At 31.2% G+C, this 25871-nt stretch overlaps 3 protein-coding genes across 4 annotated transcripts; 2 read left to right on the top strand and 1 right to left on the bottom strand.

Annotated features, from left to right (window-relative positions):
* The first annotated feature begins 4270 nt into the window (after nucleotides 1–4270).
* LOC123908834 (serpin-ZX-like) lies at nucleotides 4271–7425 on the top strand. Of its 2 annotated transcripts, none has more exons than XM_045959560.1 (3): nucleotides 4271–4484; nucleotides 5856–6274; nucleotides 6486–7425. In XM_045959560.1, the coding sequence occupies exons 2-3, from the start codon at nucleotides 5903–5905 to the stop codon at nucleotides 7275–7277; spliced, it is 1164 nt and encodes a 387-aa protein (XP_045815516.1). In that variant the 5' UTR covers nucleotides 4271–4484; nucleotides 5856–5902; the 3' UTR covers nucleotides 7278–7425. The 2 variants fall into 2 exon arrangements, with proteins under 2 accessions (XP_045815516.1, XP_045815517.1); XM_045959561.1 differs by having other exon boundaries at nucleotides 4271–4489.
* A 676-nt stretch (nucleotides 7426–8101) lies between these two features.
* Nucleotides 8102–12187, bottom strand: LOC123904540 (sugar transport protein 13-like). Its single transcript, XM_045954190.1, has 5 exons — nucleotides 12170–12187; nucleotides 9985–10338; nucleotides 9729–9853; nucleotides 8971–9262; nucleotides 8102–8839 (listed from the first exon to the last, which is right to left on the bottom strand). The coding sequence occupies exons 1-5, from the start codon at nucleotides 12185–12187 to the stop codon at nucleotides 8114–8116; spliced, it is 1515 nt and encodes a 504-aa protein (XP_045810146.1). The 3' UTR covers nucleotides 8102–8113.
* A 325-nt stretch (nucleotides 12188–12512) lies between these two features.
* Nucleotides 12513–13485, top strand: LOC123904539 (DExH-box ATP-dependent RNA helicase DExH9-like). Its single transcript, XM_045954188.1, has 4 exons — nucleotides 12513–12527; nucleotides 12612–12659; nucleotides 12733–12933; nucleotides 13217–13485. Exons 1-4 carry the CDS (start codon nucleotides 12513–12515, stop codon nucleotides 13442–13444), a joined length of 492 nt encoding a protein of 163 aa, XP_045810144.1. The 3' UTR covers nucleotides 13445–13485.
* The last annotated feature ends 12386 nt before the right edge of the window (nucleotides 13486–25871 follow it).

Raw genomic sequence — 25871 nt, 5'->3', positions numbered from 1 at the left:
TTTAAAATTTGAAAGGATTCATGATTTTTTGTATTTTATAAAAGTCGTGACGAAACATTCATTTAATGTCACATCAAAATCAACTTAGGAGATTGATTGAAATTAGGTGAATTCTTCGGTACACGTATTATGTGGACGTGTACTGGTACACGTATTATGTGGAATTATGGCAAGCATTTAATACAAATTTTATTTCTTTATTAAGTTTTTTTATTTTAAACACTATTTTTTAATATTTGCACATGTATCCTTCACATAATATTAATGATAATCTCAACTGAAGCAAATATGGAAGATTTGTTCCAAAATTAAACTAAAAAAACTGGACTTTTTTTTTTGAACCAAACAAACTTACTGCATTTCATTAAATATCAAAAGTTCAATACATGAAGGAATAATCTCAAATCTACGGAAACCAGTCCACGAATTGGCCGCCCTAGCTAATGTGTGAGCAACCGAATTCACTTGTCTCCTAATAAACTTAACTTCAAAGTTCACACATGATAACATAACAAGGATAATTTCATTAACGATCGAAAGAAACTCTGAATTGCCACGTCGTTTGGTACGAATAGCATCAACCAACACTTGAGAGTCACTTTCAAACTGAACCCTTTCAAGACCTCTACTCTTAGCTTCATTCATTGCTTGCAATAGTGCCCATGCTTCACCCTCCTCTGTTGATAAGGTCAGTTGCTGCCACTGCGTGTAATAAAAAAACTGGACTTAAACATATTTATTAGTTTAACAGAAAGTAATAAAACAAAAAATTATGCTTGACGAAAAATAATGATATTGCGGACTGTGAAGAGGAAAAACAAGGTTTTGAATACTTACTTAAAGGTCCGTGCGGCGTGAATGGATATAAAGTTTCAGAACTCACAGCGGCAACACGACAGTGGTTCTGCGTGAAAACAGCACCCCTTTACAAAGTACCCCTTTAACAAGAGAGAAGACCAATTTCCCAATTAAACCCTAAAAATAGAAGATTAAACAACAGAGAAGAGAAGAAAATCCTAAAAATCAATTTTTCGGAGTGAAAGAAAAACGACGCCGTGGAGAGAGGCGGCGCCGCCGGAATTAGGAAAATGAAGACCAGAGAAGAGAATTGTCTCTGCACGAGAGAGAGAAATAAAGTTTCAGAAGAAAGAGTGGCTTATAAAAAAAAAAAGAAAGAGTTTTGAATTTTTAACAAATTACTGAAACATTATTTCAAGATTTAAAAATTACAATCATTCCTATGGTGTCATTTTGAAATTTTTGTAAATTAAAAGAGTAATTTACAAAACTTATATTTAAATAAAGTTTGAAATGACATGTTAAACTATCATTACACGTGGACAAATTAAAATTATACAACTTAGCGGTGTACCGGTACACGTCCACATAATATGTGTACCGGAGTGTTCACATTTTCAATAATAGTTCTTAATAAGCACTAAATCCCTCCAACCCAGCACCTCTTCAAAAGTTCTAAATGGGTCCCGTCAATAACTCCATCACAATAATTTTTTTTTTTTACTAATCAATAATTTATTATTTAATAATTCATATTTTATACTATTAAATTAATTGGATTATAAAATTACAAAATTAATATGTACTATTTTTTTATAATTCAAAATAATAATTAAAATTCGAAAATTAATTTAAAATAATATTGCCAAATTTAAAAATTACATAATTAAAAAATAATTTAAAATAACATTACATAATTTTAAAAATAACTAATTTTGTTGATCGTCATGCCCAAAACATTGTCAAATATGCTCGATAAGATCATGTTGAAGTTGAAGATGAGTTCGTCTATCTTAAATTTGTGCTATTCTTTGAAGGTATGGTGCGAGATTTGAATGAGAACCATTATGTGTGTCACTTGTTGAAACATCATTGTTGAGATGTTGATCATAAGAATAATTAATTAAATGACCAGCGTACGTGTGTCGTTCATCTTCCATAATCATGTTATGCAATATATGGTGTATGTTGGTATTGTATGAATTAATACTAGCCAAGCATCAACGCCCTTTGGTTTGGTATTAATTTTTTTTTGCAACAAATTTATGTTTGAAGTACTCCTATACTACTATATTAATTAATTATTTAATTATTAATAATATCTAAAAGTAAGCGGGTCCCGTAAAAAAATATATTTTAATGAAAACTAAGATGGGCCCCAGAGAAGAGAGAAAATTCTTATTTAAGAATCGGTTCCTATTAAGAATTCAAAAGTGTACTGCTCTAATGATAGATCTTATTAAGAACTGATTCTTAATAGTATAAGATCCACCATTGGAGATGGTCTAAGTTTCTAGGAAGAGGTAAAGTTGCATTTGTCTGGTGGGTTTACCCGAATGGCACATGATAGATTAACTTATTAAATTATAGCCGAAAGATATAATTAAAATCTATGGTCGACAATTGGTGTAACAATTTTAATACCAAGGATATTAAAGTAATTTTAAATTTTTTCGGTGGTGACCATTGCCCAGCCTAGGCCCGTACCAACGCATGCACTTAGGGATGACAATGGGTGCCCATGAGTGAAGGTTTTGCAATCCACGTCAAAAATAAACACCCAAACACAAAGGTTATTTGGGTGGCAAATCAAAACTCACGCTCACGCCAATTGAGTTCGGGCTTTTCCACCCAAACCAAAAACCCATAGTTAAAACACGCATAATTAATTAATTACCTACCAAAACTCGGCCCGAATTATTTTTGATAAAATGACAAAGTACAAATACAAACAAATGACAAAATAACATAGTTTAACATAATTTGCAAATGACAAAATACAATACAAAATATCAAAGTTCAACATAATATATATACATAGATTTAATTAGATAATTTCACATATATTTGAATGGGTGCATGGATTTCGGGTGTGAGTTTGAGTGTTTCCAAACCCACGCCCATAGTTTCGGGTGTCATCCAAACTCAAACTCAGTTAACTCGAGTTTCGCCCATTGACTTGAGTTTGAGTTCGGGTGGGCCTGTCGAGTTTGAATTTTCCTGTCATCTCTACCTACACTTGGACTAATTTCAACTACATGCATTAATTTTCGTGTTTTTTTTTTCTTTCTCTTTCTCTCCTACCAAACAAGTCCATAAGATTTGCTCTGAATTTGAATTATTTATTATTATTATTAGGCTTAAATATGCAAAAGGTCCCTGTACTTACGGGTCATCTGAGTTTTAGTCCCTGCATTTGGAAAAAAAACAAAACACACGCAATCAAACCGCCGGTTTCGGAAAACCGTCGGTTCAGCGGTTTTTCTGGTTTTTAGTGGTTCATTCCGGTTTAACTACATGTCCGGTCCAACATTTAAACCAGACCGGAGACCCATCCGGTTCACGGTTTGACCGGTCCAACCGGCCGATTTGGTCTGGTTTTTAAAACACTGAGCCCGTACCAACGCATGGACTAATATTTTTTATTTTTTTTGGTCTCGGAAGAAGTGATAATCCACTAAAATTAAACTCACAAATAATTGTGAAATTCCGGGTTCGAACCCGGGTCACGGCGTCCGGCCTAACAATTTTAGCATTTTTGCGGGTCTAATTATATAATTATATGCATTAATTTTTATTGACTCCTACCAAACAAGTCCATAAGATTTGCTCTGAATTTGAAATATTTATTATTTTTTTAAAATTGAAGTTTAAATTAGGTGTGTGTATTATGAGGCAGCCTATAAATAATCTAAAAAAGCGTGCGCTATTCAGATCTTCTTCACCAAAGTTTTCATCATCTCCCCTTCGTCAAACCCTAACCTTGCCGTAATAAAAAAAAAACCCCTAACCTTCCCATCCACCCAAACCCAGCCACCGCGCCGCCGCTCCTCCAGTGACAACCACAGCCACCGTCTCCTCTCTCTCTCTCTCCGAAACTAAAGGGAATAAAAGAGAAAATCAAAATTCTAGGTTAATTGTTCAATTTTTTCCTTTTCTAATTGGTAATTTCTTCTTCTTTTATTCATTATTTATTGTCCAATTTGTTGTTATTGTTGTTGGAACACTGAACAGGAATAAGGACGTTGTTGTTGATGATGTTGTTGTTGTTGATGATTCAAACTAAATAAGGATTTTGTTGTTTTTTTTACGGTAAAAGATTTTAATGATATTTCTAGAATTATATCCTATATTCTCTTAATTTTATTTGGAGGAAAAATGATATGCTCTACCAGTGGCGGAGATGCCACCCGGCATGCCCTGGCACGTGCCCGGGCTGCCCCACCCCAATTTTTTTTTTTTTTTTTTTTTTTTTAAAAAAAAAATTAATAAAAGAAACAAGAGAAAAAGAAGTAACCAGTTTGCGTTTCTCCTTCTCTCCGTTTCATTCATTCCTTTCGCCATCGACCACCGCAGCACCGCTCTCAAATCCGCTCTCAAATCTCTCTATTTCTCATTCTCTCAGTCTCAGGCCGCTCTCCGCCGCCGCTCTCAGCCTCTCTCTCTCGCAGTCGCAGCGCAGACAGGTAAAGTAAGCAACCCTAAAATTGAGAAATTGCATAAAATACTTAGAAATTGGTATTCCAATTATTATTCTATGTCTAACTTGATGATATTAATCATTATCCTTTGATGTTGGGTTGTAGTATGAGAAAAAATATGATTCCTGTTTTAGGTTATTTAGAAAAAATTGGGATTTCAATCAAGGTCTAAACTTGGTGGATTTGTTAAGAATTATCCACAAGTTTTGCATGCTAGTGTTATTGTTGAGCTTGCTCCTGTTATTAAGTTTCTTAGAGGGCTTGATGTGGAGAAGATGATATTGGGTTTGTGTTGCAAAAATCTCCTGAACTTTAGGCTATGCGCTATGCTCCTGTTATTAATTAAGTCAATATATTTGCAAAAATATTCTTAGCTTGAAGGTACTATGAGTACTTCAGTAGCTTATCTTGTTAGTATTGGTGTTAGTCCTAGAGATATTGGTCCAATGGTTACACAGTATCTGTGATAATGTTGTTTCTTTTTCTGCATTTTCTCAGCAGTATCCTAACTAAAATTGTTTTAAAATTGTTATTTTGTGCATTATCAGTTTGGCTAAATTTTGTATCATTTAATTTCAGAGATGAGGAGGTTTTTGGTTCATTCTTCAATTCAATATATTTAGCCATTTTAAAAAAAAAAAATTCATCTCTCTTATTTGATTATGTTTTGCTGGTTTTTTCTTATTTGACGCGCCAAAAAAATATTGCGGTTAAAATTGTGCCCAGGCTCCAATATAATCCTGGCTCCGCCACTGTGCTCTACTATAAAATAGTTTTATGCTGTCGAGCAATCACAACCATATTTTCTGTGTTTGGTGAATTTAGCTTTTGTAACTGCAAAATGACAAGTGGGTAGTTATTATTATTTTTTTGAATAGAAGTGGCTTTTTATTATAATTTTAAAAAAATCATACATAGATATAATACAGGTAAATATGGAATAAAATATAAAATTAAGAGGCTATTTGAAATAGGCCGTTTATTATAATTTTCAAAAAATCATAAATAAACCTATAAGCTTGTAGGCTATTTTGAAATAGCATCTCAAAAAATGCTATAAGCCCGACGCTAACTTCTGGGGCTTATAAAAAAAAAGAGGCTAACTTATGGGGCTTACCAAACACATCTAACTTATTGTTGGTTATTTATTACTTCAAAAAATGCGACTTTTTTAAGCATCTAAAAAGTATTTAGATGATATTGATTAATTAGAATATAACCTTTTATTTATGTTAGTTACACTATAAATAACTATTTTTGAAGTTGTTGATTGTATTTGTAATTTAAATAGATGATGTTCTCTTAAAAAATTGAAATTTTTATTAAGGGTCCATTTTAATACTTCCAAAATGTCAGGACCTTCTCCGGCTATCCCCTCTCATTCAAGAATCAGAACAACTACAATGGATCTCAAAAAATCAGTAAGGTGCCAAGAAGATGTTGCACTCACCATCACAAAGCATTTACTCTTAAAACAAGATTTTCAGCAAAAGAACCTTGTCTTTTCTCCCTTGTCTCTCTTTGTTGTTCTTAGCGTCGTGGCAGCTGGATCAGAAGGCCATTCTCTCGACCAACTTCTTTCCTTCCTTCAATTTGACTCCATTGACAATCTAATTGCATTCTTCTCTCAACTCGTTGCTCTGTTCTCTGACGATCGTATGTGTTTTATCAATGGAATGTGGGCTGATGAATCAATTCCCCTCTCTCATTCTTTTAAACAACTTGTGGCCACTCATTACAACACCACTTTGGCTTCAGTTGATTTTAAGACTAAGGTACGTACTATCACTTTCACTTTCATATTATACATACATCTTAAAGGGAATTCCGCTTATGCGGTGTTTTTGTTTGTTTTGTAGCTACTCTTTTACCCGTCTGTTGTTCTTATTTTGGAGAGACCTGGTTTTAATTCCTCCAACCAAACATTATGGAAATGTTTCTCAAGAAAACTATTCATTTTGATTTTGATTTTGATGTTTTTTGAAGGGTGGTCAAGCATGTCGTGACGTTAATTTGTGGGTTGAGAAAGAGACAAATGGCCTTATCACAAAGCTTCTTCATCCTAGTATGGTAAGCAATTCAACCGAACTTGTCTTTGCAAATGCATTGTGCTTCAACGGTGTATGGGAACACATGTTTATGCCTATATCAGTTCCGGCTGGTTTTCACCTCTTAAATGGCACCAAAGTCATTGCTCCCTTCATGCTTAGCAAGCAGAGGGAGCACTTTATTGGTATTTTTGATGGTTTCAAAGTACTACGTCTTTCTTATAAACAAGGCAGGGATGAAACTCTTCGGTTCTCCATGTACATTTTCCTTCCGAATGCAAAAGATGGACTTTTGGCATTAATTGAAAAGCTAGCTTCAGAATCTGATTTTTTGAAAGACAAGTTCCCTCAGCGGAAAGTGGAAGTACGTCGATTTACTATTCCAAAATTCAAGATTTCTTTTTCATTTGAAGCTTCTAATGTTCTGCACGAGTTGGGAATGATTTCACCTTTCGTTCTCACAAAAGTGGTAGAGGGAATGAACCCTCCTTTGGGCGTGGAAAGCATATATCACAATGCTTTCATTGAGGTAAATGAAAAAGGCACCATAGCTTCAGCAAACACAATTATGCGGGCAGCAAGAGGTAAACGTTGTGCCACCCCTACAGACTTTGTAGCTGACCACCCTTTCCTCTTCTTAATTAGAGAAGATTTCAGCGGAACAATTCTCTTTATTGGTCAGGTTCTCAATCCTCTTGATGGTGCAAATGAACCTACGATTAGCAAATAGCATCTTTCTAGCTTGCATATTGGTGGAACTCAATCTCATTTAGAAAGGTTAGGGACGGAGCTAGCAGAGGCCTACATTTTTTAATTTTCGTTTAATACTAATTTATTATTTTGTCAAAAAATATATTATTCTATTATTATTAGTTTAATTTTTCTTTTGGTCCCTCTATTTTATTAAACTCGTGAGAATGAACTTAATGATAAAATATCACTTAAGACTAAAAATTGATTTTTTTAAATGTAAAAGTCACAATTTTTATGAAAAAAATTTGCATGATTTGATATCAAAATTTCAATAAATGTGAAAATAGAAGGGGTAAAAAGTTTAAAAGTAGTCATAAAATGCAGATACACATCGTTAACATTGAATTTATCTTATATATGTAAAATAAGTTTTTATATTTACTAAATCATACTTTTAATTTCGATTTCCCCTCCTTACTCCTTAGTTAAACTCGAACTAATGTCACTTAATACCTATTAACGGTAATTGATTTATTGAAAATCTACCGAAGATTCCAAAGATCCCTTACTCAATTATATTCGTGTCAATTAAGAACCCTTGTTTCACTTAATCATAAATTGGTCGCTTAATCATAATATAATGCATTTATATACATCTTCGGTGCATTTTTTATATGATCGAAACAAAATGCAGTAAAGAACATAACCAAACCAAAACATTATGGCCTTGTGTTGTAAATTGGTCCATATTAATCTTTCTAAAGACATAATTTTATTATTTTATATACAGCTTCCAAAACAGGATAGCTAATTTTTGATTACAATGACAACTTAATATTCATTTTATGTTCTCGAGAGATCAATATTCAAATTTCAATTGATGGAACTCAAACACTTCCAACAATATCTGCATCCATTATTATTTTTTCTCTCAGGATTATCAGCATTTTCTATTTTCTCATTGTCATGATCATCTTCAATAAACCTCTTCCAAAACCAATGTTGCTTCCATACTCTCTCAGTCATCTCTTCAATTGGTATGTTCTTTGTCTCGGGCACCAAGAAAAACACAAAGATTGACATCATCAAAACCCAACCAGAGAAGAACAAAAAGATGCCAAACTTGAAATGACATAACATGGATAGAAAAGCTTGTGCAATGACAAAGGTGAAGAGCAAATTGACACAAACGGTGACACTTTGTCCGGCCGACCGAGTCTCCAATGGAAATGTCTCACTTGGAATAAGCCATCCAAGAGGACCTATAGACCAAGCAAAAGCAGACACGTAAGTGCAAACCATGATAACTACGAAAATTGCGTAACCTTTTGAAAGATTATCTGAATGATCCGTGACCTTGAACCCCAAAATGATAGCTATTACAACTTGAGACAAGAACATTTGTACACCGGCTTCCAATAACAACACACGACGACCAACTTTGTCCACCGAGTAGATAGATACAATTGTGGAGAGGACATTCACAGCTCCTGTTATCACAGCGGAATAGAGCGAAGCATCGTTCTTGAATCCCAATGTGTTGAATAACACTGGCGCATAAAACATGATCGCATTGATGCCTGTGAATTGTTGGAATATCTATTTTTTAACACAACAAAAATGAATCAACAATTAGACAAACAATTTATTTTTCGATGTGGTAGAAATATTGAAATCATTCATTACTTTTAAAATAGTCATTATTAATAAATATTAGAATATGCTAGTACTTGCAATGCGACCGAAATCACAAGTTGGGGACGGTTTTTGCGTTTGAGAAGGTTTCTAAAAGGGCGCTTAACCTCTTTAGCTATACGACTTGCCTCAACAAGCTCCAAGAACTCTGGTTCAACATTTTCAGTGCCACGAATCTTTTTGAGTACGGCTTTTCCTTCATCCATTCGACCACGTTCTATGAGACTATTAGGAGTGTCCACAACTAAGATGGCACCAAGTGTTAGTAGAAGTGCTGGGATGCCAGCCAACCCTAGAGATAGCCTCCAACCCCATCCACCTTTGATTCTGCATTTGGTCACAGCATCAAAAAATTGTTACTCAACAAGTGTCTGAACTCTCAACTATACATTAAAAACTCATTTATTTCTTCTCAAAATAATTTCTTCACCAAATAATTGTCAATACATTTTTTTAACATTTTAAATAAAACAATTATTAGTTTCAAGGGCCGTAGTCACTGATTAAAAGTTGCATAGGACAAATCCATGTTTCTATGAAGTTAGTGTTTACTTTAAAATCCAAGCTGACTTGTCGTGTTGTTAGCGGAGAAACACACTTCAAATAAACAAGCATGTGTTAGACTTTTAAACCATTTGACCAAAATTTTGTTGTACATACATACTATCATATCCATTAATTCAATTTGCTAACTACTACTGTTGGGATTACCACTCTTCTGATTATGACTTGTGATTTATTATTCATCAATCATCTTAATTGTTTTAATTTCATATTAACAAACAAAACTTACTTGTTGGTTCCATAATTGACAAGGTTAGCAAACAAAATGCCAATAGTGACATTAAGTTGGAAAAGTATATTCAAAGCTCCACGTATTCTTGAAGGAGCGATTTCGGAAAGAAACACCGGCACAGCCTATAATCAAATTAAACAAAAAACATTTAGTCACATATTGAACAAATTTAAAATTAACTAACACTTGTGGAATTCTTCGTTACACATTTTATATTTGTGTCCAACATATTTTAACACCTAGGCCTAGCTACCTGATTAGCAAAGCCAACACCACAACCAAGTAAGATTCTTCCAACAATGAGCATGGCAAGATTTTGAGCAGCAGCATTAAAGATAACTCCAGCAATGAAGAAAAAGCCAGCAATCAACATCGTGAGTCTTCTCCCCAAAACTCGAGTGGTATAGGATGCAAAGAAAGTGGCAGTTAAACCGGCTAGATATAAGGAAGACGTAAATAACTGCAATCCTTGATTGTCATATTTGCAGTAATTACTGTCTAATCCTTTCTCTAACACCGTCTTTCTATATACTGCTGGGAAGAACTTCTTCAAGAATGGTGGCATAGCTGTCACACCACCTGTCACCACAATACACTTTTTTTTACTCTATAGAATCATTGTATTTTAATTTTGAGCCAAAAATGGAAATGAGGTCATCAATTATATGATTAAAAAAGATGTAGTTCATTATATTAATTTTATAAAAATATATGAAATTTTTTATAAAAATATTCTATTTAAAAAAGCAACATAATAATATAATTGTTAGGATAAAATTAATATTTCATTGATATGTTAAAACAATATATACAAAATATTATTGTTTGCTAAGATAATTTACTTTTTAATAATTTTTTTAAATGAGTTGAATTTCGAAACTCATGAGAAGCTGATAGGCCTCTCCACTTAATTAGTGCCTCTCCACTTAATTAGTATACCAAAACAAAATTGATTTTGGTTTAGTGAGGGAGAATGCCATTTGAACTTGATAGAATATGCGGTTGAAATTTCGAAAGTACCGTTACGGGTTTTTTTTTTTTAAAAAAGAAAGCATCATAGAAAGTACCGTTACGGGTTATAGACTACGAATTTTGGGACTTTTTCAAAGTTCGGGGAAAAAAAATAAAATGTCACTGAATTCTCGCCTAAATTGATCCAAAGACATATTATAAATGTTGGATAGAAGATTCTTTAAACAAAAGAGATCGAAAAACAACTTATTCATTTCGATTGTTTTTTTTTTACAGTTTTCGTAGGTCATATACTATGAATTTTGGGACTTTTAAAAAACTCGGGGAAAAAAATAAAATGTCATTGAATTCTCTCACAAATGAATCCAATGGCATAATATATGTGTTGGATAGAAGATTCTTTAAAAAAAGGAATCGAAAAACAACTTATTCATTTCGATATTTTCTTTACAGTTTTCGTGGGTTATAGACTATGAATTTTGATATTTTTTGAAAACTCGGTAAAAAAAATAAAACGTCATTGAATTATCGCCTAAACGCATCCAAAGACACACTATATGTGTTGGATAGAATATTCTTCAAATAAAAAGGACCTAAAAACAACTTATTCATTTCGATAGATTTTTTTTATAGTTTTCGTGGGTTACGAATTTTGGGACATTTTCAAAATTCGGGGAAAAATATAAAATGTCACTGAATTCTCGCCTAAATTGATCCAAAGACATATTATATATGTTTGATAGAAGATTCTTTAAACAACAGAGATCGAAAAACAACTTATTCATTTCGATGGTTTTTTTTTTACAGTTTTCGTAGGTTATATACTATGAATTTTGGGACTTTATCAAAATTCTAGAAAAAAAATAAAATGTCATTGAATTCTCTCACAAATTGATCCAATGGCATAATATATGTGTTGAATAGAAGATTATTTAAAAAATGGGATCGAAAAACAACTTATTCATTTCGATATTTTTTTTACAGTTTTCGTGGGTTATAGACTATGAATTTTGATGTTTTTTGAAAACTCGGTAAAAAAAAACGTCATTGAATTATCGCCTAAACGCATCCAAAGACAAACTATATGTGTTGGATAGAAGGTAAATTGATTTTGATTTGAGAATTAGCTTTCATCATTCATTACCATTTCCTAATTGAATACTTTGATTTTGATTTTGCTATTCTAAGTTGATTTTGATTTTGCTTTTGATTTTGATTTAATTTTGACATGAGAATTAGGTTTCATCATTCATGATAATTTCCTAATTGAATGCTATTCTAATTTGATTTAGATTTTTATTTTGCTTTTGATTCTGATTTTTATTTTCATTTTGATATGCATGAACGAATGAATAGGCTTGTTATGATTATTATGGCGTGGAAACCATTAGGCAAGTATTATGGTTTCAATGTTATGTTTCTCTGTTTTTAGGTGTTTTGAGGGGGAAAATGAATTTAGCTTGTACTGATTCTAGCTTGTACATGATTTGAAAATGAATGGATTCTTTGCTCTAGATAAGCTTGTAGCATATTCTTTGAAAATGAATAAGAATGAATTTTGATTTAGCATTATGTTTTGCCTGAAACCATTAGGCAAGTATTTTGGTTTCACATTATTCTGATATTCTACTTTGATTTTGATTCTGATATGCTAAACCATTTTGATTTTGATTCTGATATGCTACAAGCTTGTATTAATTCTAGAGTTTAGCATTATGTTTTGCCTGAAACCATTAGGCAAGTAGTTTGGTTTCACATGGAAGACTATCAAAACCATAAAACCATACTTATGGTTTAGGTTATAACATAATGCTAAATTCCACAGTTAGGATTATATAGGATTGAACTTGGAATTGTTGTGGTATAGTGATATTGTACCAATCTCACTATGTCTAATTCACATTTCAGTACTACATTTGGGCTATTACTTGTCTTGAAAACTCTGAATCTGTTATGGTAATTAAAATAAACACCCTTTTATGTTTAATTTAATTGATTAAGGTTTAAATATCATGATTTTTGTTTATAGGTGTCTGCACATACATCTGCTGGGAAAACTGTTGTGGCGTTATATGCAATTGCTATGTCGCTTCGAAATGGACAATGTGTTATCTACACTTCACCTATTAAGGCACTTAGTAATCAAAAGTATAGAGAATTTAAAGAAGAGTTTTCTGATGTTGGTTTGATGACTGGTGACGTTACCATTGATCCCAATGCTTCTTGCTTGGTACATTTTTATATATACTTTCTTCCTTTTGTAAATGTTGTTTTTGTAGAAGAAAACACCTTATAGCTTTCATGAAAACAATTTGACTTCTTTTGTTATAAAAATAGCTTATAGATAAAAACTTTTATGATCAATGCTTAATTATGTTTATAATAATACCATGAACGGTTTCTTGCAGAGAAAACAATAAATCATTAGCGGTTTTATTGGAATAAAACAAATAATTTAATCCAAAGTAACAAAATTTATTGGTTTTTTTTGTTGCGTAATTTATTTATTTTAGGTCATGACTACAGAAATTTGGCGTAGTATGCAATACAAAGGGTCTGAGGTCACCAGGGAGGTGGCTTGGATAATTTTTGATGAGGTGCATTATATGCGTGATCGCGAAAGGGGTGTGGTTTGGGAAGAGAGCATTGTTATGTCGCCAAAGAATGCCCGTTTTGTCTTCCTCTCTGCCACTGTCCCCAATGCCAAGGAATTTGCTGATTGGGTGGCAAAGGTTATTTAATCTCAACTTGATTCCATTGAATCTCTATTGATCGACATAATTTTGGTTCTTTTTTGTGAATAAAGGGATGTATTGATGATGGTCTTATGATTTGGGTTGATTTGGGTTGATTTGGGTTATAGACTACGAATTTTGGGACTTTTTCAAAGTTCGGGGAAAAAAAATAAAATGTCACTGAATTCTCGCCTAAATTGATCCAAAGACATATTATAAATGTTGGATAGAAGATTCTTTAAACAAAAGAGATCGAAAAACAACTTATTCATTTCGATTGTTTTTTTTTTACAGTTTTCGTAGGTCATATACTATGAATTTTGGGACTTTTAAAAAACTCGGGGAAAAAAATAAAATGTCATTGAATTCTCTCACAAATGAATCCAATGGCATAATATATGTGTTGGATAGAAGATTCTTTAAAAAAAGGAATCGAAAAACAACTTATTCATTTCGATATTTTCTTTACAGTTTTCGTGGGTTATAGACTATGAATTTTGATATTTTTTGAAAACTCGGTAAAAAAAATAAAACGTCATTGAATTATCGCCTAAACGCATCCAAAGACACACTATATGTGTTGGATAGAATATTCTTCAAATAAAAAGGACCTAAAAACAACTTATTCATTTCGATAGATTTTTTTTATAGTTTTCGTGGGTTACGAATTTTGGGACATTTTCAAAATTCGGGGAAAAATATAAAATGTCACTGAATTCTCGCCTAAATTGATCCAAAGACATATTATATATGTTTGATAGAAGATTCTTTAAACAACAGAGATCGAAAAACAACTTATTCATTTCGATGGTTTTTTTTTTACAGTTTTCGTAGGTTATATACTATGAATTTTGGGACTTTATCAAAATTCTAGAAAAAAAATAAAATGTCATTGAATTCTCTCACAAATTGATCCAATGGCATAATATATGTGTTGAATAGAAGATTATTTAAAAAATGGGATCGAAAAACAACTTATTCATTTCGATATTTTTTTTACAGTTTTCGTGGGTTATAGACTATGAATTTTGATGTTTTTTGAAAACTCGGTAAAAAAAAACGTCATTGAATTATCGCCTAAACGCATCCAAAGACAAACTATATGTGTTGGATAGAAGATTCTTCAAATAAAAAGGACCTAAAAACAACTTATTCATTTCGATAGATTTTTTTTCATAGTTTTCGTGGGTTAGACTACGAATTTTGGAGTTTTTTCAAAACTCGGTAAAAAAAATAAAACGTCATTGAATTATCGTCTAAACGCATCTAAAGGCACACTATATGTGTTGGATAGAAGATTCTTCAAATAAAAAGGACCTAAAAACAACTTATTCATTTCAATAGATTTTTTTTATAGTTTTCGTGGGTTATAGACTATGAATTTTGGGACTTTTTCAAAGTTCGGGGAAAAAAAATAAAATGTCACTGAATTCTCGCCTAAATTGATCCAAAGAAATATTATATATGTTGGATAGAAGATTCTTTAAACAAAAGAGATCGAAAAACAACTCATTCATTTCGATTATTTTTTTTTACAGTTTTCGTAGGTCATATACTATGAATTTTGGGACTTTTCAAAAACTCGGGGAAAAAAAGAAAATGTCATTGAATTCTCTCACAAATGGATCCAATGGCATAATATATGTGTTGGATAGAAGATTCTTTAAAAAAAGGGATCGAAAAACAACTTATTCATTTTGATATTTTTTTTACAGTTTTCGTGGGTTATAGACTATGAATTTTGATGTTTTTTGAAAACTCGGTAAAAAAAAAATGTCAATGAATTATCGCCTAAACGCATCCAAAGACACACTATATGTGTTGGATAGAAGATTCTTCATATAAAAAGGACCTAAAAACAACTTATTCATTTCGATAGATTTTTTTTCATAGTTTTCGTGGGTAAGACTACGAATTTTGGAGTTTTTTCAAAACTCGGTAAAAAAAATAAAACGTCATTGAATTATCGCCTAAACGCATCCAAAGACACACTATATGTGTTGGATAGAAGATTCTTCAAATAAAAAGGACCTAAAAACAACTTATTCATTTCGATAGATTTTTTTTATAGTTTTCGTGAGTTATAGACTACGAATTTTGGGACTTTTTCAAAGTTCGGGGAAAAAAAATAAAATGTCACTGAATTCTCGCCTAAATTGATACAAATACATATTATATATGTTGGATAGAAGATTCTTTAAACAAAAGAGATCAAAAAACAACATATTCATTTCGATTGTTTTTTTTACAATTTTCGTAGGTCATATACTATAAATTTTGGGACTTTTAAAAAACTCGGGGAAAAAAAGAAAATGTCATTGAATTCTCTCACAAATGGATCCAATGGCATAATATATGTGTTGGATAGAAGATTCTTTAAAAAAAGGGATCGAAAAACAACTTATTCATTTCGATATTTTTTTTACAGTTTTCGTGGGTTATAGACTATGAATTTTGATATTTTTTGAAAACTTGGTAAAAAAAATAAAACGTCATTGAATTATCGCCTAAACGCATCCAAAGACACACTATATGTGTTGGATAGAATATTCTTCAAATGAAAAGGACCTAAAAACAACTTATTCATTTCGATAGATTTTTTTTATAGTTTTCGTGGGTTATAGACTACGAATTTTGGGACTTTTTCAAAGTTCGGGGAAAAAAAATAAAATGTCACTGAATTCTCGCCTAAATTGATCCAAAGACATATTATAAATGTTGGATAGAAGATTCTTTAAACAAAAGAGATCGAAAAACAACTTATTCATTTCGATTGTTTTTTTTTTACAGTTTTCGTAGGTCATGTACTATGAATTTTGGGACTTTTAAAAAACTCGGGGAAAAAAATAAAATGTCATTGAATTCTCTCACAAATGGATCCAATGGCATAATATATGTGTTGGATAGAAGATTCTTTAAAAAAAAAGGGATCGAAAAACAACTAATTCATTTCGATATTTTTTTTACAGTTTTCGTGGGTTATAGACTATGAATTTTGATGTTTTTTGAAAACTCGGTAAAAAAAAAAACGTCATTGAATTATTGCCTAAACGCATCCAAAGACACACTATATGTGTTGGATAGAAGATTCTTCATATAAAAAGGACCTAAAAACAACTTATTCATTTCGATAGATTTTTTTTCATAGTTTTCGTGGGTAAGACTACGAATTTTGGAGTTTTTTCAAAACTCGGTAAAAAAAATAAAACGTCATTGAATTATCGCCTAAACGCATCCAAAGACACACTATATGTGTTGGATAGAAGATTCTTCAAATAAAAAGGACCTAAAAACAACTTATTCATTTCGATAGATTTTTTTTATAGTTTTCGTGAGTTATAGACTACGAATTTTGGGACTTTTTCAAAGTTCGGGGAAAAAAAATAAAATGTCACTGAATTCTCGCCTAAATTGATACAAAGACATATTATATATGTTGGATAGAAGATTCTTTAAACAAAAGAGATCAAAAAACAACATATTCATTTCGATTGTTTTTTTTACAATTTTCGTAGGTCATATACTATAAATTTTGGGACTTTTAAAAAACTCGGGGAAAAAAAGAAAATGTCATTGAATTCTCTCACAAATGGATCCAATGGCATAATATATGTGTTGGATAGAAGATTCTTTAAAAAAAGGGATCGAAAAACAACTTATTCATTTCGATATTTTTTTTACAGTTTTCGTGGGTTATAGACTATGAATTTTGATATTTTTTGAAAACTTGGTAAAAAAAATAAAACGTCATTGAATTATCGCCTAAACGCATCTAAAGACACACTATATGTGTTGGATAGAATATTCTTCAAATGAAAAGGACCTAAAAACAACTTATTCATTTCGATAGATTTTTTTTATAGTTTTCGTGGGTTATAGACTACGAATTTTGGGACTTTTTCAAAGTTCGGGGAAAAAAAATAAAATGTCACTGAATTCTCGCCTAAATTGATCCAAAGACATATTATAAATGTTGGATAGAAGATTCTTTAAACAAAAGAGATCGAAAAACAACTTATTCATTTCGATTGTTTTTTTTTACAGTTTTCGTAGGTCATATACTATGAATTTTGGGACTTTTAAAAAACTCGGGGAAAAAAATAAAATGTCATTGAATTCTCTCACAAATGAATCCAATGGCATAATATATGTGTTGGATAGAAGATTCTTTAAAAAAAGGGATCGAAAAACAACTTATTCATTTCGATATTTTCTTTACAGTTTTCGTGGGTTATAGACTATGAATTTTGATGTTTTTTGAAAACTCGGTAAAAAAATAAACGTCATTGAATTATCGCCTAAACGCATCCAAAGACACACTATATGTGTTGGATAGAAGATTCTTCAAATGAAAAGGACCTAAAAACAACTTATTCATTTCGATAGATTTTTTTTCATAGTTTTCGTGGGTAAGACTACGAATTTTGGAGTTTTTTCAAAACTCGGTAAAAAAAATAAAACGTCATTGAATTATCGCCTAAACGCATCCAAAGACACACTATATGTGTTGGATAGAAGATTCTTCAAATAAAAAGGACCTAAAAACAACTTATTCATTTCGATAGATTTTTTTTATAGTTTTCGTGGGTTATAGACTATGAATTTTTGGAGTTTTTCAAAGTTCGGGGAAAAAAAATAAAATGTAACTGAATTTTCGCCTAAATTGATCCAAAGACATATTATATATGTTGGATAGAAAATTCTTTAATCAAAAAAGATCGAAAAACAACTTATTCATTTCGATTGTTTTTTTTTACAGTTTTCGTAGGTCATATACTATGAATTTTGGGACTTTTAAAAAACTCGGGGAAAAAAAGAAAATGTCATTGAATTCTCTCACAAATGGATCCAATGGCATAATATATGTGTTGGATAGAAGATTCTTTAAAAAAAGGGATCAAAAAACAACTAATTCATTTCGATATTTTTTTTACAGTTTTCGTGGGTTATAGACTATGAATTTTGATGTTTTTTGAAAACTCGGTAAAAAAAAAAAAAAAACGTCATTGAATTATTGCCTAAACGCATCCAAAGACACACTATATGTGTTGGATAGAAGATTCTTCAAATAAAAAGGACCTAAAAACAACTTATTCATTTCGATAGATTTTTTTTCATAGTTTTCGTGGGTAAGACTACGAATTTTGGAGTATTTTCAAAACTCGGTAAAAAAAATAAAACGTCATTGAATTATCGCCTAAAAGCATCCAAAGACACACTATATGTGTTGGATAGAAGATTCTTCAAATAAAAAGGAGCTAAAAACAACTTATTCATTTCGATAGATTTTTTTTCATAGTTTTCGTGGGTAAGACTACGAATTTTGGAGTATTTTCAAAACTCGGTAAAAAAAATAAAACCCTAAACCCTAAACCCCAAACCCTAAACCCCAAACCCTAAACCCTAAACCCCAAACCCCAAACCCTAAACCCTAAACCCACCCACAAGAACCACCAAGCAAAACAGACACAACCCTAGGCTTTATCTCCCTCATTGAAGCATTTCATCAAACAACTTATCTTGCTTATGGAGTTGATTGCAAAATTTGAAACCGTGAACATCAATGTTCCATTAAGATCTAATCTAAAATGTATCCATCACAATATTTGTGCTCATGAAAGCCGCAATGATGGAAGCAGAAACCATGGATTCATCATCGATGAAGAGGCCAGGTAGACGTTACAGAACAGGACCTCTCAAACCCCATTCTCGGCGTCGTTTGAATCTCTACAATCGCTTCGCTGAAACTAGCATTTTCCCTTTTACAAAGTGTAATTACTAGGAAATCCTAAGCAATTAATCTAAAATTCAAATCGTAATATTGAACTAGTTTCCAGACCCGTGCCAAGCACGGATAAAAATGCGTTAGTAGATTTATTGACTTTTAAATAATATATTTTCCATTAAACTAAAGTTAAAATGACACTCTATGATAAAAAAAATTAACCGTAAAATTTAGTTAATTAAAAAATTTGTTTAAATAGGTTTAAACTCAATTGGTAGAAAAATAAACACCTCACAATATTGAAATTGGTTTTTTTTTTCTTCAACATGTAAGTTAGCATAAATTAAATTTAAAACAATTATTTTACTTACATTACTAATATTTGGGTTAGATTCTATCAATGACATATTTAATCACAACTTGTATTATTATTTTTACTAAAAATTATATCATAATATATTGACACTATTGATCAAAAACATATTTGATCCATGGTTATGATGTTTGAATATTATAAATTATTAGAAAATGAAATGATATATTAAATTAGCTATATGTACCAAAAAAAATTAGCAAAAGATAAATGTTTTTGAAAAAAAAATAAAAATATTATTTGATCAATATATGTAGTTTTGCTCTAACAATTTAATTAAGATAAAAACTTATGTGTGGTGCCATAGATTTTCTTAAGAAAGATTCATCTAGTCCGTATTTTTTTTTATCAAATTAAAAATGTATCATAGTTGTTGCTTTTATTATTCCCCACTGAAAGAAATATAAAATTGATGAAAAATAATTTCTCTATGAGATATATAGAAGAGGCTTTGAGGTGGATATGAATAAAAAAAATAGAAATCAATTCCCGTATTAATATAGACTTTTGTATTAATATAGACTATAAATAACAAAAAAAATAAAATAAAATCAATTCCCGTATTAATATTTAAGCAGAATTGTAGGATCCATTGAAAAAAAAAAAGTCTCCCTATTAATATATCACTAAAAATATAGATTCCATATAAAAATTATAAAATAAATAGGTCTTCGTATTACTATTTGAGTAAGAATATATATCCAAGTATAAATTATTATAAAAAAAGTCATTCGTATTATTGCATAAGTTGCATAGACCCCCTTATTGATGTATGAGTTGAAATATAAATCATGTATAAATTACAAAAAAAAAAGTAGGCTTTCATATTAATATATGACTTATGAGTATAAATATAAACTGTAGTATAAATTAAAAGAAAAAACAGATCCCGTATTCGTCAAAAATAAAATAAAATAGGTAAGGGAAAATGAAAAATAAAATAAAATAAAATAGGTAACCGGACCCGTGCCAAGCACGGGTAAAATGAGACTGAAAAAATTAACATTTTAATATTAAAATTTTCATAATTCTCAAATAAAAAGAATGAAAAATGAAAAATTATAACATAAAAAAAGTAGGATCCCGTATTCGTCAAAAATAAAATAAAATAGGATCCCGTATTAATATATAAATATAGTTCCCGTGTAAATCACAAAAAAAGCCCCCCCAAATAAATTACAAAAAAATAAATCATGTCTATTAATATATACGTAAAAATATAGACTCGTGTGTAAAATTTTTTTTAAAAAAAGCCCCCCAAACAAAAAAAAAAGTTAAATTAATCTTATAAAATCCATAGTAAAATAAATATGAAATAAAAATACCCTAAAAAAATTATATGAATATTATATTAGTTAATTTTCACATTAATATCCTCCAAATAAAATAAATATAGAACATCGTATAAATTATAAAAAAAAATATGTCTTGTGTTAATATATGAATAAAAATATAGTCTTTATAGTAATATATTTTTTTCGTATTAACCCTCTTGTTCTCGTGGAAGAATTCCCGGATAATTCAGAGTTCAACCGTCAGATAAGTATAGCCCCAAAATAATACATATGCAAAAATATTTGTCCATATAAATTATAAATACAACAATCTCCCATAATTTATAAAATAAAAATAGATTTCCGTCTTAATATATGAATATAAATATATAGTCTTCATATAAATCAACAACAAAAAAAAAGAAGGTCATATATAAATAACAAAAAATAAATGAACACATGCCCCATAAAAAATACAAAAAATAGGTTGATGTATGAATATATGAGTAAAAGTATAAAATCCCGTATAAATATCTTAAAATAAAGCCCCCAAAGCAAACAATAAAAAGTTAAATCAACTTCATAATATCACAAGTAAAATAACTATGAAAAAAAATAGGAAAATGCTAACTTGTCCCCTTGGAATTAATGTAACACAAAAGTTAAGCGAATATTTTGATTTTTGGATTCTTTAACATATACTCTAAGGATCAACAAAAGACCCAAAATTTACTTTACCGTAAAAAAAAACAAATGACCCAAAAAATTAGTCATTAATTGCGGACATAATTTCTTATTATTTAATCGTACACATTAATAGTCTCCAATTATTTAATTGTGCGAGATAATTTTTCTAATTTTGAGTTTTTAAGAGACATAAATTAAAAGTCAAGTCTCTCAAAAAGATGTTGAACTATTACAATTTTTTTGAAGAATCTATTACAATTCGATCATACAATTTGAATTTAAAAAAAATAAAAAGAATATATTATTAATCTATCATCTTCAACCGCAATCATCTTTGTCTTAATTAACCAATAAACATCCCATAACTACTGCAAATATATGAAAGGTTACAAATGGTTACATCCAACAAAAAATATCAAAATAACAAAATTATAACAAAAATGATAAATTTGTGAGCACGCCTATAATAAGTGTCATATTCACTTGTAGCTCTTTTTTTTTTGTCTTGGGCCATTATGAAGGAGTTTGTGTGATTCATCAAACTTGTACATGTACAGAAAGATTCAAGTTCAAATGAATCAGATGAGTAATGCACGATTTATAACTCAATTCAACCTAGGAGGAAATTCAAACATACAAAGTTATACTCTTATTCAATTAAAAAAACTAAAAAAATCAATCATACAAAATCTTGATTTATGGCACATACCTTTCATGGAGCTAGATCATTTATAGGCGGACATGTTGAATCCAGATGCATATCATGAAGGCAAAAAAAATTCAATCAAAGATCAAAATAAGAAGAAAACTAAATGCGAAGATAATAATGAGAAAACCAAATTATTTTAATGCATAAAAAAAATGCATAAGAATGATGCTAGAAACCTAGGACACGACAATATATGTATATATGTTATATGTAAATGGAAAAATGCCAAGAATGGAAAATTAGTAAATACAAATAATTATATTTATTGGGTGTCAATCAAATTATAATGTGCAAGTTGTAATTGTCTTGTGCAATTTGGTGTAGTTAATGATATTTTCTTATATTAAATGTGTGCTGATTTTCCTATTTCTATTTCTATAATAAATATGCTTAAATCAATTTAATGTCAAAACAATTGTACCATTACCAACAAAAAAAGAAAATCCACTAAAAATAATTTTGTTATTAATCTTTGGCATAAAATAAAAAAACGAATTAAAATAAGTATTTTTCGAAATGTTTTTTTTTTATATTGTAGGGAAATGTTTTTTAATTTTTATATTGTAAAGAAAAGGTTTTTAATAGTTTTTTTTTTTATTTTTTATTTAAAATATAGGTATATTTAAAACGAAATAAAAGCCTTACAAAAAAAAAAACGAAATAAAAGTATATGTAATTAACCATTAATCATGTCTAAATAACCGTAAAATATGTGTCTAATGCGGTCAAAATGGAAAAGAGAAATAAAAAGCATTAAATACACATAAAACATTTTAAGGTTAATTGGGATATTCCTTTTTTATGTATGCGTTTTTTATTGGTCTATCTATATACAATGGTCAACTATTTAATTAATTTGATTATGAGACATTTATTGCTAAAATAACACTTGCTCGAAAAAAAAATGATTAATTGCATTGATTGTCAAATTGCTGTGGGGAGAGGAAATTCTATCAAAAGCTCCTAAATAATATAATAATAATAATAATAATACTAGAAGGTGAATTCTTCGGTACACATATTATGTGGACGTGTACCGATACACCGTTGACGTGGTTAACAAGTGGCAAGTATTTAATGCAGATTTTATTTCTTTATTAAAATTTCTATTTTAAACACTATGTTTTAATATTTGCAAATGTATCCTTCACATAAATATAAACCACCAATCATATTTAATGCAGATTTTTTTTTTTGGTACAGATATTTAATGCAGATTTTATTTCTTTATTAAATTTTCTACGTTTTATTTAACACTTCTTTTTAATATTTGCAAATATATTCTTCACAATATTTTAAGAATTGAAAATAAACATATATTATTAGTTTCTTCACAATATTTTAAGAATATATTCTTCACAATATTTTCTACGTTTTTTTTTATAACATTTTAATATTATTAGTTTATAAAATTTAACATTTATTTACTTTTTAACCATTAATACATATGTGTATATCTTTTATTGCGATAATGTTAATTTTTTATTGATTCGTAATATTTTATAGGATTAAATAAGTTTTTTGTCTCTGTAAAATTATTAAATTTAATTTTCTTCTTTATAAAAAAATATCATGTTTTCATCCCTACTAAATTTTTATGCATGCAATATTAGTCATGTTGTTAAGTTGATATGTATTTATGATTATTTTGTAAATATGTATAGAGCATTATAAAATGTTTGTCCAAAAATAAGGAGCTCAAAATTTGATTTTAGGTCAAAATATTCATTAGTTTTATCTTGATATTTTGATTTAGAAAATTCATATTTTATTCATCTCATTTTAAAAAAATATTGATGCTTTGTAAATGAACTTTTTATATTTTTCTATTCTAGACATGCTTGATTGTCGAATTATAAATTCATAAGTTACCGTTAGTCCTGGACCGGGCAATGGGCTTAAAAGCAAAACCAAACTAGCCCAATTAATATGAGAAAGGAAACAGGCCCAAAACAATTAAATTTTAAACGTCCATTCGGCGATACGAGGCTTGGGCGAGGTAGGTAACGATGGATAACGCCCATAAGACGGATTTACCCACGAGAAAGAAATATCTTCATCCTTCCCTAGCGATTAACTTGGGAATGAAGAAAACAACTCCTTGAAACTGCCATGGCTTGGAGACCAAGGTTTTTATTCCTACTTTCACGCTGCATCACCGGAAAAGGCGCTGAAGACCGGATTTGTAGGAACCCTAGCTTGGAGAAGAAGGCTTCAATGGTCTATAAATAGTTTCATATTTCCATCTGTAAAGGGGGATCGAATTCTGACTTATAAACTCCCAGGGTTGTTGGGATTGAACTGAGTGTAATCACACCATTTGATCAATAATACAAACCCCCTTGTTTTTTACCAGAACATTTTGGCGCCCACCGTGGGGCTGCGGTAAAATCATTTGATCCCAGCCTATCACAGCAACTAGACGAAAAATCAAACATCTTCACATGGCTGGAGAACACGAAAACCACGACAACTCTAACGTTAACACCCTGCAAGCCGCCGTCGTAGAGATTCGGCGCTTACAAACTCAGATTGCGGCCATAGAAGCCGAAAGAACTAATGAGAAAGAGAAAGCGAAGTTGGTTTTGGAGGAGGAGGAGGGAGAGGGCGTCATGGACGTACAACCCTTAGCACAGCACCTGTGGGATGCCCAAGTGGTGGAAACAATCAAGGTTCCTCACCTTCCTACCTTCGACGGAAAGACGGATCCAAGGGAGCACCTGATGGCAATTGGGACACAAACTGCCATAATCAATGCTCCGGAACATCTAAAGTGTAAATTACTAGCCGGCACCTTCAAGGATGTCGCCCTGCGTTGGTACATGAACCTTCCAAGAAACTCAATTGAAAGTTATGCTGACTTTCATAAAAAATTTATTCACCAGTTCGCTGGATCGAAACACGTGAAAGTCACATCAACCAGTCTTTTCTCTATCCGCCAAAACCCTGGCGAGTCATTGCGTAATTTCCTCGCCAGATTTAGCGAAGCCACCATCAAAGTCTCAAATCCAAATCAGGAGATGTTTGTGGCAGCCTTCCACAATGGGCTAAGAGCGGGACATTTCAATGAGTCCTTAGCCCAAAAGCCAGCCTCGTCGATGCAAGAGGTAAACAAGAGGGCGGAGTGTTATATTAGGGGCGAAGAAAGTAACGCCGAGAAAAGGCAAAGAGACGTTAAGGAGAAGGAATACGTGGGCTGTGCCACTAGAGCGCCCGAACACCCACGACCGAAATCGGGGGGCCACCAAGGAGACCCATGGCAGAGGCACCATGGGAAGCCCTACCGCCAACCGCCCAGAAGAGAATTCAGGAATCATCCCGCCAATGAAGACTTCACGCCATTAAACGCCTCAAAGGTTTACGTCTTAAATGAGATTCTGGCCACTGGTTTGGCAAACCTTCCCCCAAGGAGAAGCAGTAACATCCCCATGGGGCTGGACGATAACGCCTGGTGCGCATATCACAGGTGTAGAGGTCACTCCACGGAGAAATGCTTCCGCTTAAGAGATTTAATCGAAGAACTAATCAAAAGCGGACACCTTCGCAAATTTATTGACGACGCCGCCCAAGGGCGGGTCGTCGTGCCAAAAGTTCCCCGGCAGGAGCCACGAGACCCTCCTGGGCCAAACAGAGAGCCTCCCAAGGGGAGGATCTCCGTAAATACA

Source organism: Trifolium pratense, linkage group LG2 (assembly GCF_020283565.1).
Source record: "Trifolium pratense cultivar HEN17-A07 linkage group LG2, ARS_RC_1.1, whole genome shotgun sequence".
Taxonomy (NCBI): domain Eukaryota; kingdom Viridiplantae; phylum Streptophyta; class Magnoliopsida; order Fabales; family Fabaceae; genus Trifolium; species Trifolium pratense.
This window is presented reverse-complemented; position numbering and strand designations above follow the sequence as displayed.

What these genes read in the sequence shown, in the direction of transcription:
- LOC123908834 (XM_045959560.1), top strand. Translation starts at nt 5,903, where the DNA reads ATGGATCTCAAAAAATCAGTAAGGTGCCAAGAAGATGTTGCACTCACC. An exon ending in CAGTTGATTTTAAGACTAAG is followed by an intron (nt 6,275 to 6,485) that starts GTACGTACTATC and finishes TGTTTTTTGAAG; the next exon opens with GGTGGTCAAGCATGTCGTGA.
- LOC123904540 (XM_045954190.1), bottom strand. An exon ending in GTGTTGGCTTTGCTAATCAG is followed by an intron (nt 9,854 to 9,984) that starts GTAGCTAGGCCT and finishes ATTTGATTATAG; the next exon opens with GCTGTGCCGGTGTTTCTTTC. An exon ending in GTCAATTATGGAACCAACAA is followed by an intron (nt 9,263 to 9,728) that starts GTAAGTTTTGTT and finishes GACCAAATGCAG; the next exon opens with AATCAAAGGTGGATGGGGTT.
- LOC123904539 (XM_045954188.1), top strand. An exon ending in AAAACTCTGAATCTGTTATG is followed by an intron (nt 12,660 to 12,732) that starts GTAATTAAAATA and finishes TTTTGTTTATAG; the next exon opens with GTGTCTGCACATACATCTGC. An exon ending in ATCCCAATGCTTCTTGCTTG is followed by an intron (nt 12,934 to 13,216) that starts GTACATTTTTAT and finishes TATTTATTTTAG; the next exon opens with GTCATGACTACAGAAATTTG.